This window comes from Camelina sativa, chromosome 17 (genome assembly GCF_030686135.1).
Source record: "Camelina sativa cultivar CO46 ecotype springtype chromosome 17, ASM3068613v1".
NCBI classification, from domain to species: Eukaryota; Viridiplantae; Streptophyta; class Magnoliopsida; order Brassicales; family Brassicaceae; genus Camelina; species Camelina sativa.
In genome coordinates, this window is record NC_141896.1 from 2210151 (window position 1) to 2229838 (window position 19688).

Sequence of the window (19688 nt, forward strand, 5' to 3'; positions counted from 1 at the left end):
TGTTTCTGTTGATTGAGGTCATCATAACTTGATTGTAAAATTCTAAATTCAAGCGATGCTGGAGGTTTTTCGTTCAAGTAACTAGCAAAGTTAGGGTTTTTAATACGATTTGATCCATCTTACACTTTGTTGGGATTTTTTTCTCTTCTATTACTGATATATGCTTATGTGATCGTCTGATAGTACCCTTGATCTAATCTGAATACTGATGGGAGGCTACTGGAAAGTACGTATTGTAAACCCTAAACCTTTCTCCAATTAAGAAAACAAGTCTTTCTTTTATCTTCCAAATAAGTTAAAATAGCTTCTTAATGAGGAGACATAATTAAGAACAAAACAAAAAGCAAATATTAATAACTAAGTTGTTTATGATCTATAGTCTAAGTATGAATTGACGTATATTTTAACATGAATCTGTTTTTGGTGCGTGGTCTGCTTTAGTCACACACTTTAAATAAGAGTAATGCTTTCAAGAAGAGAAAATATAAAAGATTTATAGTCAGTGATTATTAATCAACGATTATTTCAGTACTCTTTCATTCATATTCTCATTCTCTCTAACAATCTTTCTTCCTCACGCTTCTCGCTCTCTGAACACAAGTTTGGGTTCCGATATCACAATGACTACAAACGACGCGGCTGAGACAAAGAAGATGTGGGAGAACCTTCATGTACTGGCGGATGCAGCGGCTATGGTGTATGATGAAGAACAACGCGAAAGAAAAGGAAAGGCCAAGATTGTCTCTGAAGAAGAAGACGAAGAGAGCAAGAAGAAGAGCTTCTTCGATCATGTCCCAAGAAAGATAAGGTCTGCGCTAAGATACTCACAACCGAACTTTGAAAACCTTAATGGGGCTTCTGCTTCTTCTTCACGCTTAGTCCAATCGTCTCCATCTTCGTGCCTAACTAATCCCACAAGCTCCATGAGCCATGCGATGTCTCAGCGGAGTCGTAGTAGTAGTAGTGGATTCAAGAAATCAAAGGAGGTTACTCTTTTTTCAAGAACTCCAAGGTGGCTTATTCAGGTGATAAGAGACATGAACGGAGAAGACCCCAAACTCATCTGTGAGAAGACTCTGATCGTAGCTGATGTCAAGCAGAAGAAGAGCCGTCTCTCTATACCATTCAACCTTATCAGAAACGACTTCTTGACGGCTGTAGAATCGAGGATCATAGAAGAAGACATCAACAAAGATGAGAAGATCGGAGTGGGAGCGCTTCTGGTGGATCAAAGGACTAAAATTTGGGGTGTGATTTTAAAGAAATGTGATATGAAGAACGGAAGCTGGGATTACAGTTTGGTTTGTGGGTGGGACGACGTCGTTAAGGCTAATGGATTCAAACACGGCGACTACATCAGTCTCTGGTCTTTCAGATGCCGTGGAGTCCTCTGTTTTGCTCTTGTTCCTCCCTCACAATGAGACAGAGTACCTCTTCCAATGCTCTCTGTTTCTGCTAATCTTCTTGTCTCCGTAGAGTTTGATCTACTTTTTGTACAGCCATCTAAGTTGAGGCGATTCTATAGGTTCTTTGCGTCAAGTTAACTTCTTGGAGGTTCTATTATCATTTTTAGGGGCTTTCTACGATTTGATAGATCTTACACCTTTCCTCTATTATTAGTAAGTTTACTGTTTTTGATTCTCTACTATGATTGGACGAATAGTTTGACATGAGTATGCTTATGTTCAGTTTCTTGGATTGTTTGATAGTGAAAACAAATTCTGATTACAAAGTCTAAGTATGAACTGATGAATATTTATAACATAACTCTGGGTTTGGTGCTCGGTCTACTCAAGTTATTGCATCAGTTAATACCTTTTGTATCTTGAAATATATCTAGAAGTTTGAACAGTGGAATGGAGTCGGTACAAATCTTGGCATCTTGCAATGGTTTTATACAGACTTTTCTACTCATGATGGAAGTTAGTTTGGGTTCTGAGTTGCTCTTGGATCTCACTCAGTCATGACAAGTTGGCTGTTGTGTTTTGTAACTTAGTTAGCAAGCAAGCTGCCGCAGATTCCCTAGCTTCCTCAGCATCAGACTTTTCCTCTCCATGTACTGTATATGCGACATGATTCCCCTTGATTCTTACTTCAGCTTCATACCCACCTTTTTGGACAAAGCAACAACATCAACATGAATATTTTGAGTTGAGTAAAGGAGCTAAACTACAAATTTAGCATATGATCTCAAAACTTTACCATCTGATGGAGACACACGATAGTTTGGTAGTACCCAGTTATTCATGAGACAGATATCATCGAGTCTCTGCAATAGTTAAGGGGCAATGAATCATATTTCTTCGAACATGAAATGATCAAAGTTACCATAAACTAACCTGACACAGACTTTTAGTAGTAGGAAGAGATTCAGAGAGCTTCAGCCTCTTGTTGCTTTGGCATGCTGACTTGTCAGAAGATTCTTGAAGGGTGCGGCTTGGGTATGTCTCGTTACAGCACTCGAGTATTGTTTCTAATTGCAGCTCCCAATCACCTAATAACACCCACGAGAAGCACTCAGGTTCATATAAAAACAAAAGCTGTGGCAGAAAGGAAATATACATGTATATTAGTATATACATACCTTTGATGTTCTGGATGCGTTTATCGCATTTAGCAATCTCGTCTTCTACGTACCGCTGTTGACGAGTCTGCAGCCAGAGAAAAAGAGAGCAGCTCTTAGTGAAAAAATAAGGACCTATGATATTGCCAATCAGTTTTTTTTGCTGTATTGTGTATATATATATCTATGATCAAATTGTAATTACCAGTTTATCTCGTTTGCAAAGAAGAACTTTCAATGCAGTTTCGGATAGTGATGTAGCTCTAGAAAGAAGAGACGTCTGTAGGTCCTCAAGGTTTTGGTTAGAGTTATGAGCAGAAACAGGAGCTACATGAAGCTTATGAATGCTATTAAATCTGTCAGTAACAGCTTTCTTCCTCTGGATACCTCTTTCTTTGTGATCATTTTGATCAGATGCAACCTGCATTTACAAAAGGGTGATAATGGATACTTGAAGATAGAATTGAGAATATTTAATTGCTAGTGTAGTAGAATTCAGACTCTACCTCCAAACCACCTTTCCCTCCATTTGAAGTATCGACATAAGATTTCATACTTCCTTTGAAGTATCGATTATGTATCCCCGGAGTAGCTTTTCTTCTAGCTTTAGGATTGCTAAGTAGAGCGGCAACTTTTTTGGCCTGCAATTTAAATTAGTAAGTTGCTTCGTACTACTATTTTCCTTAACACAACCATACAAGTATCATTACCAGTGCATACTTTAATTTCATTACGCCTTCTAGAAGCAGCATTTCCTCCTCTTCCAAAAATGTCAGAAAGTTCCAACTCATTGTTTGCATCTTCGTTGCCATTGCTTTCTCTGTCATCACATACAGCTTCTGATTCTTTCTCTATCAAAGATTCAGTATCTCCTCGCCTGAAAAAAAAAACAGAATCAACTTACATTGCTATCCCCTAAACAAGAAAATGTACCAAACTAACTCAAAAGTAATGTAAGGAATAACAACTTGGGAAGAACATGAAAGTATTCCAACTTAGGGATTCAATTAAACCTGGAAAACCAATCTTGTATGAGGCTGGCATATGGAAGAACATGAAAGTATTCCACTCTGGAATTTGTAGACCATTCGGAGAAGCTCTTCTCAAACAAAGGACCCTGCATACTATTTACATAGAGAAGAGCAAAATAAGCTGATTAGGAATGTCAATCATTCAACTAATGTGAGTTCAAGATTAACATCTGAAAGACCATCTTGCCAACATTTGTGAGTCAATCTTTAGTTGAATATAAGGTCCTTTGACTTGTCATAACTATTGCAGCTAAGGCATTTCCTTTTGATGCAAATCAACTTACCAACTAAGCATTTCTTCAACGGGATTTTCTCCAGAAAACTTGTCTTGTGAAGTACACTTCATTATGTAAAAGCGGACTGCAGTCTTCTCTTCACTCAAGGAGCATACCAGATGCCTCTCCAATATCACAATGTCCTTGTGATTAACACCTGAAAAAGATTCGAAATTGTTAAGTAACTAACATACAGAAAGAATGCTATTATTACATATATAGAATCCCAAATGATCAGTCTTTCAAACAAACCTGTGGCCTCCTTAACAGCAGCAAATGCAACTTTTTGAAAGACGACCTCTTGTTTCTGATCTGCTATAATGGGGTTTTCAAGTAGTGACCACACACCTTGCGTGATGGAGCTGTGTTTAAGATAACAGTTCTTCTTCTCTGAGTCAACTAGTAGAACCGCAACTGTCCTTATAGGGAACTTGTTCAAGACAAGAAGATCTGAAGACGCATCTAAGCTCATGGATAAACTACAAGCATCTTTAATAACCTTCTCCAGCAAAACGGTATGGTCCAAATCACCATCTCTCCCAGAAGAATCCTCCTTCAAATGCAGCAGCAGAGCAGGTCTCATATCCGTAGCTAAGCTACTGAACGACTCAAAAGACAAACATTCAAGATGAGGGTTGTCTCTCCTGTGGTAATAATTGAAGAGCAACACAACAGCATGAACCTGAATTAACAAAACAGAGAAGGCATTGATGTCTTAACTAGAGCTATAAATCGAGAAAACCTAATTAGAGAGAGAGACTGAGGGAAGTTTAAGAAATGACCTGTTTGGCGACAGATTCGCGGAGGGGCTTGGAAGGGACATCAAATGATTTGAATGGAAGCAAAGGGTCGACTAAGTAAACGAATAAAGCTCGAATGGCGTCCTCAGTGGTACAAGCATCTGAGGGTTCCGTAGTGGTCTTTGTGACTGGTAAAGTGCAATCCACCTCCTCCATTGAAGCGAAAAGATGAAATTGCAGAGGAAGAAGACGCCCTAAGAATATAGATTCAAGGAGCAAAGAAGGAGAAGAAGCAAACAAAAAAAGTTGAGATTTTTTTTTAGTAATGGTAGTGTTAAAGTGTGGATCTTTACCGGGAATGGAAAACCCTAGATTTGTTCTGAAATTACCGTTTTTGGTAATGAGAGAAGAAGAGATGAGTTGGAAAATTTAGAAATGTGTCAGCTCTCTTCTCTCTCTTGTAAGAAAAGAGAAGGACCCAAGAAGAAGATCATCTAAAGTTCGTGTCTTTTTTATTTTATTAATTTTTTGTTAATAGTGAAAATTCGGAAAGGCGCCAATATTATTGTAATATACTAATATGGGCTTCACCCTGTTGTAGGTATGTACTGTGTCTCTCTTTCGAGGGTATTATGATGGGGAGTTTCATTCTTAGGTCTGTATTTATTTGGTTTGATTGATCCAATTGATAGGACTGTTTCTTTGACTTTTTGAGACGTAAGAAACTTTGAAGAACCCTATAACGGCTATATGATGACGTTTGGATTTCGTTTCGAGCACTCCAGCAGAACAAAAGAAGCTGCATGTACTTTGTTAATTAAAGCATGTTTGTACAAGACTCTTTTGGAATTATCTACTTTGTTCTTTTCCTTCAGTCCTGTGTGCCCCTTGATATGCAAGCTGCTCAAAGACCAACTAAGTTTATTTATTATTCACCATCAAAAACTACTTTGCAACTCATTTTATTCCATTATCACATAAAGGCATCAACAATCCATCCAAGTTTGTCATTCTCAGAGCAAACCCAGGCACACACACTTTTGACTGACCAAGAACCTGAACCCAGTCTAAAACCACCAGAAGACCACATAGAACAAAACACACGCAGCTCACAGACATATGAAACAATCAACCAACACTTCAAAATCAATTGATCATTCACCCAAAATAAAACAAAAAGACAATTCGAGTTTCTGCACGACTCTTTGCTGCTTCTGCTCTTCAACAACAGGTCGATCAGATTTAAACAATTGCTTCCTTGATGAGTATTACTATTACATCTTTTTCACATTGGATAAATGGAATGAATCAATCATAGTTGCCTTCCAGAAACAGCCAAGGGTTGACTAAGAATATACCAAGCAGCAGATTTTACACGTGATAATATATATTTATATTATGCTGTGTGTGTGTCTATATATATATGCAAGATTTAAAGAATGTACCGGGTTCAACACCCAGCTGCTTTCAAGAACTTATCGTAAGGGCTGGAAGGCGGTAACCGAAAAGAATTTTGTGGAACTTCCTGTGAGAAGAATCCAAGCTGGTCTTGAGGTTGAACATCAGCCACAATCATTGCCTTCTGATCATCTTCACCAGCTTCTTCTGTCTGCAACACACGACAAAACAAAAACAAAATCAACACCAAACTGATATTTGACGTTGATGGGATGACACATTAACACTTAATACTGTCAATATAAACAGAGAACAAAGTCTCACCTCCTTGAGAAGAAATTGTTCCTCCTTTTCTTCGTCTTCTGAGAAAGTTATAGCTTTGGTTGCTTCGGGTTTGAAACTTCGAAGCACAGACATCTTTTGCTGCTTACCCGTCACAAGAGCTTCGCACTGATTCATCATTTGGTCATAAGGTACAGGAATGGAGGAAACAGGGAGACTTGCAACTTGCCGAGCAGTTTCTGATACCTAAACATCATTAATGAAAAAAATTGCATTAAAAAGGAGGCCATGGTAAAGACCAATAATAACTATTACTAAATATTGAGTGCAACTATTACCGATTCTAACAACTCGTTGACACTCAGAACATCTACTGGGTTAGTGTTTGCGGACAATGATGTTCTGTGGCCAGACTGACTCCCACTAGCCCCCGGGGAAATTCCTTCAAATGCCGCTATTTCTGAAAGCTCAACCTGAAAGATCCATCAAAATGCAATGAGAATGATTCCTAAAGCAAGTTTCTCCTAAAAGCATTATACCTCTTCAAAAGCTGGAAGTTCTATTTGATTAAGAGGAGAACTAGGTCCTGGTGTATCCGTGAACAATTGTCCACCAAGCGGATGTGCATCATCTCGGCAAAACTCTGACTGAATTTCCTTTCTCAAAATTGATTGCTCCTCCTAAGAGCATTAAACATAGAAAAGGAAATCAGAACAAACGAGTGAAGTTATAGCATGAAATGATCCAGCGGTTTATCCTACTTTATTTTGTTTGATTATGCCTACATATACCCACCACATAATGTAACAGGCTAATATTTTGACTGATAAAAAACCTGGAGCTAAACTCATAGTTATTCTTCTGTTTAGGACAGCTTCATCTGATGCGTTGGATATAAGGTCAAAAACTCTCTCTGTTCTAAATAATCGGACTATCTTGAATTACATCATTTAATAATTTTAAACTAGATAAGTACCTCTGATAATGTCTGAAATTTCGATATAAAATGGGTAATCACGATTTCCTTCAGACGTCTATCATCTGCGACAATCACTGAAGAATTGAGAGCAGCACTATCATCTTTGTCAGATCCATATGCTTCTTCTTGTGGAAATCCAGAACATACCGCACGCAGTCTCATATCTTCTTCCATCACAAGATAAGGATCAACCTATTTAGGACATGACGAATTGCACATACAAATTAAAAATAAGAGATTTAGATAACACGAAACAAACGGATGCAGTTATACACAAAGCTCACCATTTGGGTAGTTAAAGATTCTTTGACAATTGGAACTATCTCCAGAATATTGGAAATCTTGGCACCAAAAATGAGCATATATGATGCAAATGTGAATATAGATCTTCTACGAGAAAGCTGCATACCACCTTCAGAATTATACCAGAAATCTATGTCAGAAATAATCTTAACAGAATGGGCAGTTCAGGACAGTTGAGTTTACTCTTTATAGGTTCACAGTATGAAGGCGAGAGACTATGTATTATAATATTCCCCACTATCAAAATCACATCGCAAATCAACAAAAATGGCATGGCATACTATAATGGAACTATGTAATATCCTAGCGAACAAAGTAGGTAATTTTCTTAATGGACGGGAAAAGCATTAACCACAGTCTTTAACTTACCATCTTGACTCAATGAGAGATTTCGAAGAGAGAATGCCAGCTGAAAACACCGCACCAGAGCCATGTGATTTGATCTCTGCTTTGCAAACACAAAATCATAGAAAATTTCACAAAATCAGATGACCCTCCCATTAAATCTAGTTTCAAAAACAGAGTGTTGAATCTGAAAAACTCAAGATGTCCAGAAGTATGGTGGTATATCTAGAACTTTGTAATACATTACACTATCATAAGTATGAAAGAATACCAGCATTCCATCACCCTTTGGTATGATGGTATACCTAAAGCTTTAAATACATTACATTAAAGCTAGAGTACGCTGTAAACACGATTTATGGTCCTTTTTTGCTGTACATAAGATGCATCGACTAACCTTTGCCAATGAAAACAGTAAGGTGATTTGAAACGTGCTGGCCATGGCTTCAAAATTTTCAGGGGCATTCTCGGTAGAAGTTGCTTGGATCCATATGGATGAAAGAAGCATGTTCACTTGGTGACTACTCAGCCGCAGCGAACATAATGACTGTAACAGCATGAAATCTCACTATAGTTAGCTTAGTAAATACATTCAAATCGATAAGAAAGTGACAACTATTATAATTGGAGGGTGGGAAGGAGCGCAAAGAAACGTAGGTTTAGAAAATTAATACCTTAATACCATCATCTACATCCATTAAGTTATCCAAAGACTGACAACTAAACTGTTGACTGGTGTGGTTTACATCTTTATGCAGTTCACCATTTAAGGAGTTCTCAACTTTTTCTTTCTCTTCCTCCTGTAAACTAATATTCTGGTTCCTTACAGTACAGGTTCCATCAACTGACAGTATGCCAGGAACAACTTCTGAGGTTTCCTTTTGTGGATATGACCAAGGCAAACGAAGATTTCGAAGAAGCACAACGGAGAAAATATTGTGTGCCTCGAATCTAGTCTTACAATCGGCATGGGACATCGCAAGGAGCAGTTGGTGAAACAAGGCATCCGGAAATACCTGGGACAGGCCAAGTAAATCTGTTAGAACAGAATAACTACCGGTAGTCAAATACAAAACAAAAGTTGCAGTAAAATATTCAATTACTTTCTTGTGGTAAGAAACATTTGGGACCACGGATACTATATGTGCAGCTCTGAGAACGGCTGATGCTGTGGTTCTAGAAAGCACGACATTAGTGGATATCGTCTCAAGAACCACTGCCAACATATCAAGAATGGGCCCGGCATCCCCAACCTTAAAAAGCAAAACAAATAATTAGCAAATATATGGGGTTTGTATAAACATGCAGACGGGAGGGAAAACAACAATATTCCACAAATTGCGCTGGCTACCACAAGGAGTTTCAGGACTCAAGGTAGACTAAAACCACATACTGAAAGAAGATATAATCTATTACATAAGATAAGTAGAACCTGCATGGTTTCGAAAGTCTAATGTGATATACAGTATGGGGTATTGAATTAGTTTTAGGCTCTTAGCACACTACATATCATATTGGTTTTGACACCATAACAAGAAGTCCATTACTATGCAATGACACCATAATGGATACTGACAGCTGAACATGGAACTCATAATCACTGGCTATCTACTAACACCTTGACTAGGTAAGAACAGACTTAATTAGGACAGTTATGATTCCTAATATACAAGGCTAGTGCTGTTTATCTAGTGTATTTTCCTCCACAGTTTAATATTTTCATACAAGCAAATCATATAATCTGAAGTACGAGTAGACTTGAAGCCTTGTTCGACTGTTGACAAATTTGTAAATTTTAATATCTGGTGTATTAAGACATATAATACACATGACGATACAAGCAATACTTGTGGTTAAGATCAGATCAAAACTCAAAGGAACAGAAACCAATTCAACTGACCTTATTTGAGAGCTCTGCCATGCAATTTTCTAACGCATGCTGGAGGTCTGAGTTCTGCTTTGTTTCATCAGCAGACACATCTGATTCAGCTTCATTTTGCAGGCATTTCCGCAACTGCTTAATCACGTCCGCTATTACAGCAGTCATCGCGCCTGAAGCCTGCTGCTTAGCATGTAGCACAAGGCATGTAGCTACATTAACCATGTTAATTTGAAGACCTTGTTGCTTCATTACATTTTTATGATCCAAGTGCTTGATCAAAGAAGATACCAACACATGACAATTCTCTCCTGCATGAATACTTCTTTAGTCCGTTACCACATAGACAAGTTAGAGGTATACTGTAATGTCAGGAAAGATAGCAAATTCAGTATATCATCTAACCTGATTCTTCCAGACGAGACTGCAGAAACAATAAAACAGAAGATGCAACTCCCTTCTGAGGGTTCCAGTAATCTCCACTGTCAAAAGCAGTCAAAAGCGGTTCCAGAACCCGACGAACAGTTGTAGTTTCCTTTGCTAATTTGGCTATATTGCAAAGGCAAACCATAGACCAGTATGAGGGGCTCTTCGAAATGTCCCTGAATGGATTTGATGAATAAATTAAATAACATATAGACGATGCATTTCCAGTGGTTGTAAAAACTAGTGAATAAATCTTTAAGGAGAAGCTTTACATGTTTTCCAACTTATAGTCAGTCACCGGATTAGGTTTGAAGGAAACCGTTTTACTCAGGTTGGGAGTCTTCGTTTCTGAAATTTGACCAACTTCTTTGATGTCTTCTTGGCCCTTCTCCAAATCCATATAATTCTCCAGAATCACAGAAATAATCTAATTCAAGATGAAAAAAGGATCACAATCTAACTACAACGCACCAGCACTTGTATATCTATAAACCATGACCAGCAGAAGTTGAAGTGTCCGATGACTCACCTTATCCAAGTCTATTGATAGTTGGGAATGCTCACCAATGAAAGATACCTAGCAATTACTATTAATTAGTAGCGAAAGCTCCAAGTAGAAACAGGTGTGGACTTTACACCACATAAGATGCAGCTCTAGGATGAAGGTCAAAGGTAAAATAGGATTTCAGTTAATGTGAAACTAACTAGTAAAACTAAACAAGTTGACAATGAATTCTAGACTAGCTGAATAAGGACTAGTAAAATGCTTTCTTGAACAAAAAAGACTCATCAACAAGGGCTTCCGTTAACAGCTTTCAGATCAAAATTACAAGTTCAAGTAAATATAAAATACCCCGTAACATGTTGCACATATCCATAAATCTTAGGATATGTTTTGTGTAAGGAATGTATATCTGAAGGGCATGTTTGCTGTCAGTCAAACAAAAGAAAAGTAAAGACAAAGAATAGCATTACCATGAACGCCAAAGCCTGCATTCCTGCTGAACATAATTGGAGTGATCTTTCATCATCCCCCACTTCTTGAGCAAGTTGACACAGTTTAGGGATTAGACCTTCTAAGTTGAACATGTGGGAATTCTCAGTCTGTGTATAAACAAATGGGTTACCATATGTAGTGCTAGCTGAACAAGTAGCATGCGAAGAGACATGTAACCATGCCTCAAAAAATGCTAAAATGTACCTGTAAACTTATAAAGTCAACAAGGGTATTGCAACCCAAGATCTGAACTTCTTCCTCTCGTGTTTGCTCCAAAAGAGTTCGGACAATGCTTAGCAAACTACAAGAAAATAGAGGCCTACAAGAAAAGTTGATAGTATCAGCGAAAACTCAAGCATTATTATTTCTGAAGGTCTAATTTAACAAAAGCGAACGATAATATACTAATTATAAGTAACCAGATAATGTCAAGCCGCGTTTATCACGAAGAAACTATGACTTACATCTGCTCTTTACATGAAGAAAGCAGTTTCTTATAAATGCATAAGACAACTTTAACTGATCCAATATTTCCATTCCGCAATTCTTTGTAACATTTTTGCTCAAGGTACTCTGTAATCTGTCAAAAGAGAATAATGCAACACATGAGAAAAAAATGGAGAGAAGCATGATAAGAAAATTCTCAAAAGGGGAAAAATGCAAAAACCTTTGGGATTCGTAAAGGATTCCTTGAGGCATACTCACAAAGCTTGCCAATTTTTCTATCATTTGGTTCAGCTTCCTGCCAAATCACAAGATGGGAAAAATAACATTGAAGCTTGTAAGAGTAGCCGTATGCCATGTCAATAAAGGTAAGTAGAATCCCTGAAAACAAGATATGAAAGAGATGATGAAGAGACCTGATTACGAGGGAAGATTTCAGCGAGCATTTTCTTGTAGCGTTTAACGGGATGCCTAGACCTTGCCCTCAAAGAAGGACAGAAGAAACAGAGGTTACCACAGGCGGGTAAAACCCGTCTGGACATAACCCCCATTTTCTTCTCCGCCTCAAATCCCCTCCCCCTGCAAAATCCCCATACCATATTATTTGAAAATAAACTTAGAAAGCAACACAATTCTTCATTCATTGAAGACAACAACAACAACAAGAAAGAAAGAACAAATTGTACCCAGCAGCAGCAGGATTTGATGGGAATCCCTATAAACTCAGTATCTAGCTACCGAGATCGCAATCCGGAGCACCCTGAAAACCCAACCAAAAGAAAGGGGGGAAACAAAACAAAAAGGTGAGAAATTCAGATTATGCGATCCAAGAGAGAGGAGAGAAAAAGGAATCAAAATTTAGAGAAAAATTACGAAAAGCCAATCTCGAATTAATCAGAAGACGAAAGAAGAAAAAAAAAGAGATAAGAGATAGAGATGAAGGGGGGAAAAAAGAAATTACCAGGGAGATGGTAAAAGCCAGAGAGGCAGCTGCGAGGGGAGAAGAAGGCAAACCGCTCAGAGGTGGCATCGCTCTTCTCTCTCTCGTCTTTTTATCATTAATTTATTTCAATCTCATAAAATTTATTAAAAATCAATCCTTTCAAAAGTTCTCTCTCTCTCTCTCTTTCCGCCATTAATGTCGGAAAGTGTCAGTCCAGAAGTCCTCTTAAAACTACCAATCTACCCCTTCTGATATAATCCTGTCTGGATCCACCGGTTCTTATGTGATCAGTCTAGGATTCTTGTCATCTTGACCACTGTTCCTTTTCTTAATGATTAGCTCGAATTGCAAATATCATTATTATCTTCTTCTTTTTTCTGCAATCATTATCTTTGATTGAACTTTTAAGACTTAGACAGTCATGTATATATGGATTTTACATCGGTTTGGATTTTTTTTTAACTTTTTGTTTTGGTTAGTTTGGCTCATGAGAACATTACGTGATTAAACCGAAATTTACTGCTTGCTCCAACATAGAAACGGTGTATATTCTACACAACAGATGAACAGAGAGTAGAATATGTCTCTAAAGCTTAAACTATTGTTTCGCTAGAGAATCAGGAGTAGGAGAAGATCAAGGTTATATACTAAAAACATTGTCTATAGTCCTCTGGAAAGTAGAAACAGTTCATCACAGAGACAGGTTCCAAAGTCCCTGTAACTAATCTACGTTGAAGCACAAAGCATTCCACGCTTATACTTTGCTTCACATATAAATCAAAGTTGAAACAGCTAAGAAGCTTCGTAGAAACTGTGGACTAGACGACACATATATATGAGCAGTGTGGAACCTTCTTCATTAAGAGTTAGAAAGGCTAAACACATAGCATCTAAAGCAAAGTCAGCTCAACCAGAATATAGACTCTGCACAAACTAGTGGCCATAGCAAAATACCATCCCTTTCATTTGTCACTTACTAGTACTTAGTTACATTCTATCAGACGCACCCACATCTCTAGGAAAGTTGGTGCCTCTCTAGCGAAAAGATTTCATGTGGAAACGTTCAGACAGTTTCTGGGCAACGCCATCGTGGAAGAGTTTCTCACACAAATCATACTTCTTATGATGTGTTATCGTCGTCTCAGCTTGCTGTTTAGACAGCTTCTCCGCCTCCTCGAGCTGTTTCTGAAAAAAACAAGAAAACAAGAAAACACATTCACAAGAGCACCGTAGTCCTCTCCTCAACAACAAGAGAATAAAATACTCATCAACAGCATCCAGAGATCCCATGCCACAGAAAGAAACAAAAAGAGTACCTTGATCATAAAAGAAGATTCAGCGGTATGTTTACGAACAAGCCGCTTCATTTTAACAGCCTTGTCGAAATCAGGATCACTAGGTTTCATCCAGCGAAAACGGAGCTTTCTACCAGGCTTCTTGGGACGATCACGAAACATGTCAGGATGAGCAAGACTAGCTCTCACAGGCCTAGGCATTCCAGCAACCATGAAAGGCAACTGAGTGACAGTAGCGATTACATTCTCAGCCATCTCTTTGGTCTCCATCTCAACGAGGACACCAATTGGAAGCTCCTTTGGACCCAACAAGTTTGGAACGAAGCTGACACTCTTGACCGTTCCGAACTGGTTCACAGCAGATTCAACAACGGGGACTGTGGCAAGAGGCGTGAGCTCGTCTATATACACAGTACGCTCAACTCTCTCTCGAAACTTGTCATACTCAACTTCTTCCGGAGTAGCCATCACTAAACCAAAGTATTGATTCAACATCCGTCAACATAATCAAGTTGATTCGTAAAATTCAAAGCACCAGAACTCCTAAAGAAACATTCACGGCGAAATTAAATCTAGGTTTTTCTATAAAGAGATGAAAATCAAACCAGATGAATAGCAAAATCAATTAAAGCATTGAAGAATCGAATCGAATCGAAGCATAGAGATCAAAGTATTACCTCTCAGCTGCAGAGAAAAATATCGAAAATGGGTGTAAAGCTATCGCGATGCGATGATCGTGTCTGGGGGAAACAAATAAGGAAAATGACACTCAGTACCAAACAAAGAAACAATCATGGAAGAGCGATTACAACATCTAATCGTGCATCGATCATTTGAAAGAAAAAAAAACTAATCGTGCTAGCTAGGTTTGGTTTTAGCACGATTAGCTTCTGATCGACGAACTCGTGCATCGATCAATTGAAAAAAAAAAAACTAATCGTGCTAGCTAGGTTTGGTTTTAGCATCGATCAATTCGAAATTTTGAACACGACCCACGAATTTAAGAATCGAACTGAGCAAAGATTTTAAAGACAATTGAACTAACCTTTCCGACTACATACAACGACGGAGCCTTGTTGCTATAAAACTGAACCCTAATTTTTGGGTCTGAGAAAGGGAATAAGAAAAAATGAAGTTTCGGATAAAAGAAGAAGATGATGAGAATGGAGAGACGACATCGTTTAAGCTTTAGAGATATTTTTAATTCGTAATATATTGTTTAATTGCTGTTTAGTTTGCAATTGCCCGTATAGCTCAGTGGTAGAGCGTCAGTCTTGTAAACTGAAGGTCCGTAGTTCGATCCTGCGTGTGGGCACTATTTTTTAAAAAATTTCCAACCTTTATAAAATACTTTTTTAACTATAGATCTTATCCCTTCTTTTTTGGTTCGTCTCTCCACTCTCTCTCTCTCCAATGGTTGTTTGATAAAATTTTCTACAAAAATTAATGTTAGTTTATTAAAAAACTTTAAAAATTGAAATTAATAAGAGAGATTATAATATTATTAATATTTTAGAAATATATTAACAATTCCAGAAAATTAGTATTACTATGTTTTGAAAAGATATTTACAACAGTCTTATAATGGTTAAACATATATCACTTAATATTAGATATTAACTATAAAAAAATATATCACTCTTATGTCCATCAAAAGAATTAATATGAAGAAAAACATTAAAAATTGCATTTTAGAATAAAATGATTATAGACAATGTACTAAATTCTAAATCAAAACTTGTAATCTTATACTATTATTTATGCTAATAGAGATGCGCTTTTTTTGTACACTAAGGGCATCTCCATCAATGGATGTAAAACAAAATTGCTTAAAACATATTGTATTATTAATTTTGAGAAAATATTAAATTAAGAACTTCTTAAGAAACTATTAAATTTTATGTGTCCATTCATATTGTTGAATTGAAATTTTTAATACATTAGTTCTTTTATTTCTATAAATTTAAAATTTTCCTTTTTCTAAAAATTCTTAATATAGAGAATTCTAGAAATTTTAAAAAATATTAATGAATGACATGTTAAGTCCTCATATGTTGTTTAAAAAAAATTTTAATATAAAAAATTATGGAAATTAAAAAAATATTAATGAATGACATGTCAAATTCCGATAGATTGTTTAAAATTCTATGTAGAGAACTTATAGTTCTTATTTTTATTTAGTATAGATTGACGCGTCCGCTTGATTTCAATTCTCGGATCAAAACCATGAGGAACATACGAATCGAGATAACCTACAACTCCAATAATCTTGATTGGCCCCATAAAATTTGTTTTTCTAAGTGACCGCAGGAACAAGTGCATTGTCCATAGTGGATCACCACTTCGTCAGGTTTTGGTTTTTTTTTTTGTGGCTGTCTTTTTTATATATAAAATATTAAATCAAATAATATATATAGATATTTAGTACTAATTAATTTTGTTTTTTAGCTAATTACTAAATAGAAATGTTTAAAACTGATGAAGTGAAATTTTTTTTTGACCCAAACGTGCAACCAATCTCCTTGTGGTGGAGAGCATACTCCTTACTTTCCAACCATTTACAATCTTAGATCTATGATTCTTAAATATGTCTTTAACAAACGAAAAAAAAAAAAACAAAAAAATATGATATCGATTCTTAAAATTGTCTCATTTAAGAGTAACTGAATTATTCTTGATTACCTCCAATCCAGTTATCATATGTTTTGCTAATACTAAATGATAACTGGTTGTTAATAGCAGAATATATGAAATTATATCCTATTCACGGGATTTTTAAAATTCCATAATAACTCACTCATCAGATTCAAGAATGTACATCCACGGTACTTGTTATTTTTTGGATAACTTAATTAACTACCCTAACTCTGTAGCCAACTGAATCATATGTGATTGTAGGTGTATCTAAGCATTTTTGATTAAGATGTTCATTATTGTTAAACACATAAGAGAGACATGCAGCTGATAACTCGAACGCACAGTACATTGCCGAAAAATTAAAATAAAATATGTTACAAATTTTTGGTTATCTATATCTTCAAAAGATACACAAATCGATTAGATGGCATAAATTATTTGATAAGTTGACTCGACTTTCCCCGGAGTACTGTTTCTTGCTTTTTTTTTTTTTTTGGGAAAACGTAACACTAAATTAAATTCCCATTAAAAAACAAAAATTAAGAATGTAGTAATACTATAAACAAATTAATATGATTCCATAGAAGTCATAGAGTTGTATCCTTTTAAAAACCCCTCAACATGTCCTCTTCCTTTACCGATTAACGATATCAAAGAAAGACAAATCTTCTATCTCCGTCTTCCTCCCTATAATGTCTCTTTGACTCTTTCAACTCCCATCTAGATTTCTTAATTCCTGCCCTTATCGGGGCGATTCATCGATCTCCAAAGAAGCGAGGAAAGCGTAAACGATCTTCCCGAGAAACCCTTTCTCAGCTTCACAGAGCCCTCACCATTCCCTTTTCTTCCTCCACACGTAGCCATACAAATTTCAAAAAAGAGATGGATCCGACAGAGCTAAAACGCGTGTTCCAAATGTTCGACAAGAATGGGGACGGGACGATCACGGGGAAAGAGCTGAGCGAGACACTACGAAGCCTCGGGATATACATTCCTGACAAGGAGTTGACTCAGATGATCGAAAAGATCGACGTGAATGGTGACGGGTGCGTGGACATAGACGAGTTTGGAGAGCTTTACAAGACGATAATGGACGAGGAAGACAAAGAAGAAGAGGACATGAAGGAAGCTTTCAATGTGTTTGATCAGAATGGAGATGGGTTTATAACGGTGGATGAACTGAAGGCGGTATTGTCTTCCTTGGGGCTCAAACAAGGTAAGACATTGGACGAATGTAAGAAGATGATAAAGCAAGTGGATGTTGATGGTGATGGTAGGGTTAACTACCAAGAGTTTAGACAAATGATGAAAGGCGGTGGTTTTTGTTCTTTGAGTTAAATAATTTATTTATTTTTGTGTTTTTCTTTTTGTATTCTTGATTTAATTCTATTGTTTTAGGAATGAAAAAAAAAAGAATTTAGTGGGATGCATTTTTGTTTTGGTGCTTCCGGACATAGTTTCCATATTGTTGTTGCTTGCGGGCATTATATTATGGCTTCGTCTTGGCAAAATATTATCATAAGTAAGAGTATGTTTAACAATGTGGATCGATGTGATTGTGTAATTGTGCTAGCTTGAGATTTATAGATGGTTTTGGTTTAACGTACGTATTACGTAATGAGAATTTGCATCGTGGGAGAGTGTGCAACGAAATCAACTAATCAAGAGTTAGGTTGGTTTAATTCGGTTTTACGAAATTAAATATACCGGTTTTAAAATTCCGGTTCGATTTTTATTAAAACCAGATCGGTTACCACGATTCTTCTTCTTCCTCACTCTCCTCTCGAGTCTTTTGTTAGAAGAACTTGAAATCTAAAAAAAGTCTTTCTTTGACATTTCACTCTCTGAATAAAGAAAAGGAGAGAGAGAGAGAGGACATATCCATCGCTTTCAAGCTCTGTGGGTCTCTCTTTGAAATCGAAAAAGGTATATTTTTTTTCTCTCTCAGCTATTTCCCTGATCCTTTCTATGTATCTGTTTCCGTTCCAAAACTTGTCACATTTGCTCAATATCGCTAATGTCAATTTACTCAAACCCAGTAAGCATTTTTGGAGTTCACGAGAGTAGCAATCAGTTTTCAATTTTGTAAATTTTTATTCTCCCATTACAGTTTCTCGATTTAGGGTTCAGGGTTTCTTTAAATTAGGGGTTTTGAAACAGCGATTAGTTGTAACCAGTTTCGTTTCTGAGGCTCTTATGTGTTGGGATTACATTCATACGAGATTTGTCGTAATCTGGCTTCGGTTATGTTTATATTATCTTAGTCATTCAGTTTTAGGTGGAAGATGTTTATTGCAAAACTCGTTTAGATCACCTATAGCTTACTGCAGATTGATCTTGTTTCGCAATGGTTGATTACTAAGTGAACCTTGTTTAGTTTCGAACAAACAATCCCCAGCTAGATTGAGTGCTTCTTCTTGTTTAGTTTCAAACCTTGTTATAATTGGGTTTTTAGTTTGGTGCTGCTAAAAGTTCTGGAATGAATTTGTGATGATGCTAGGGGAAATGGGGAGAGAGAAGAGTCCTGGCTTGAAGATCCTCTGGGTTTGGACTATCGGCACTGCAGCTAGTATGATACTCTTTTCTGTTCCGTCATTCTAATTACCATAGTTTCGTGTCACCATTTCCTATATTCTCTATGGATAGATCATGAGATCATAGGTATGTGCAATAGTGACAAGTCTTTTACTTGTTTTCAGTATTGGTGACCAGTGTTGTCCGCACGAGAATGCAGGACATGCAAACCATGATTGACCAGAACCAGGAACAAGCACCAAAACAAAATCAGAATGGAAGTGCAGGTGATTCTTCCGTCTTAACGGATGAAACAATTCTGCCTGAGTCAGATGGAGAGATTGCGAAAGAACTTAAATAAAGAAGAGCTTGCTTCTGTTTTTGTATTCTTTTTTGTTCTTCTTTTCTTACTCTTCCTTTACAGTGCTCCATGAACAGGATGAGACAGCAGAGTTAAATGGATTTTGTATTTGTAGTTCGCGAATACGATTAGTAGATTCGAAATGTTTGTAGGAGAATAACTTAGAACAGTGAATCGACCAAGCAGCTTGATGAGGATTGCTTAGCAGTCTTTTTTTGTCTGTGTGAATAATGTTAAACAAGGCTACAAAATAGTATCCTCTTATCCACTATCCAA

At 36.9% G+C, this 19688-nt stretch overlaps 4 protein-coding genes, 1 non-coding gene and 2 pseudogenes across 10 annotated transcripts; 4 read left to right on the forward strand and 3 right to left on the reverse strand.

The window, feature by feature from the left end:
- Window positions 1–525: 525 nt before the first annotated feature.
- LOC104759089 (B3 domain-containing protein At1g05930 pseudogene) lies at window positions 526–1489 on the forward strand (annotated as a pseudogene).
- Window positions 1490–1737: 248 nt separating this feature from the next.
- LOC104754750 (uncharacterized) lies at window positions 1738–5145 on the reverse strand. Of its 3 annotated transcripts, none has more exons than XR_015585844.1 (11): window positions 4652–5145; window positions 4122–4551; window positions 3879–4026; window positions 3577–3687; window positions 3284–3440; window positions 3070–3204; window positions 2769–2984; window positions 2585–2651; window positions 2351–2494; window positions 2203–2269; window positions 1738–2110 (listed from the first exon to the last, which is right to left on the reverse strand). XR_015585844.1 is itself a non-coding variant. In XM_010477015.3 (11 exons), the coding sequence occupies exons 1-11, from the start codon at window positions 4823–4825 to the stop codon at window positions 1962–1964; spliced, it is 1809 nt and encodes a 602-aa protein (XP_010475317.2). In that variant the 5' UTR covers window positions 4826–5145; the 3' UTR covers window positions 1738–1961. The 3 variants fall into 3 exon arrangements, 2 of the variants coding, with proteins under 2 accessions (XP_010475317.2, XP_087350106.1); XM_010477015.3 differs by having other exon boundaries at window positions 2340–2494; XM_087493980.1 differs by having other exon boundaries at window positions 2340–2494; window positions 3274–3440; window positions 4652–5112.
- A 700-nt stretch (window positions 5146–5845) lies between these two features.
- LOC104754751 (protein SEMI-ROLLED LEAF 2) lies at window positions 5846–13003 on the reverse strand. Of its 2 annotated transcripts, none has more exons than XM_010477017.3 (21): window positions 12624–13003; window positions 12349–12422; window positions 12079–12241; window positions 11886–11960; window positions 11683–11798; window positions 11423–11537; window positions 11197–11325; window positions 10751–10798; window positions 10494–10648; window positions 10201–10397; window positions 9817–10106; window positions 9020–9169; window positions 8591–8932; window positions 8314–8463; window positions 7941–8016; window positions 7553–7680; window positions 7266–7460; window positions 6829–6969; window positions 6628–6762; window positions 6332–6535; window positions 5846–6218 (listed from the first exon to the last, which is right to left on the reverse strand). In XM_010477017.3, the coding sequence occupies exons 3-21, from the start codon at window positions 12211–12213 to the stop codon at window positions 6060–6062; spliced, it is 2940 nt and encodes a 979-aa protein (XP_010475319.2). In that variant the 5' UTR covers window positions 12214–12241; window positions 12349–12422; window positions 12624–13003; the 3' UTR covers window positions 5846–6059. The 2 variants fall into 2 exon arrangements, with proteins under 2 accessions (XP_010475319.2, XP_087351108.1); XM_087494982.1 differs by having other exon boundaries at window positions 12536–12635.
- Window positions 13004–13441: 438 nt separating this feature from the next.
- On the reverse strand, window positions 13442–15083 carry LOC104754752 (ASI1-immunoprecipitated protein 1). 2 transcript variants are annotated; one of them, XM_010477018.3, is made up of 4 exons: window positions 14946–15083; window positions 14578–14640; window positions 13922–14370; window positions 13442–13790 (listed from the first exon to the last, which is right to left on the reverse strand). In XM_010477018.3, the coding sequence occupies exons 3-4, from the start codon at window positions 14366–14368 to the stop codon at window positions 13641–13643; spliced, it is 597 nt and encodes a 198-aa protein (XP_010475320.1). In that variant the 5' UTR covers window positions 14369–14370; window positions 14578–14640; window positions 14946–15083; the 3' UTR covers window positions 13442–13640. The 2 variants fall into 2 exon arrangements, with proteins under 2 accessions (XP_010475320.1, XP_019095117.1); XM_019239572.2 differs by having other exon boundaries at window positions 13922–14443; window positions 14946–15061.
- Window positions 15084–15143: 60 nt separating this feature from the next.
- On the forward strand, window positions 15144–15215 carry TRNAT-UGU (transfer RNA threonine (anticodon UGU)). Its single transcript has one exon. It is a non-coding gene; the product is annotated as a tRNA-Thr (tRNA).
- A 1943-nt stretch (window positions 15216–17158) lies between these two features.
- On the forward strand, window positions 17159–18070 carry LOC104754753 (calmodulin-like protein 7 pseudogene; annotated as a pseudogene).
- A 253-nt stretch (window positions 18071–18323) lies between these two features.
- On the forward strand, window positions 18324–19555 carry LOC104754754 (uncharacterized). Of its 2 annotated transcripts, none has more exons than XM_019239223.2 (3): window positions 18324–18463; window positions 19038–19106; window positions 19237–19555. In XM_019239223.2, the coding sequence occupies exons 2-3, from the start codon at window positions 19043–19045 to the stop codon at window positions 19410–19412; spliced, it is 240 nt and encodes a 79-aa protein (XP_019094768.2). In that variant the 5' UTR covers window positions 18324–18463; window positions 19038–19042; the 3' UTR covers window positions 19413–19555. The 2 variants fall into 2 exon arrangements, with proteins under 2 accessions (XP_019094768.2, XP_010475322.2); XM_010477020.3 differs by lacking the exon at window positions 18324–18463 and adding an exon at window positions 18482–18575.
- Window positions 19556–19688: the final 133 nt, after the last annotated feature.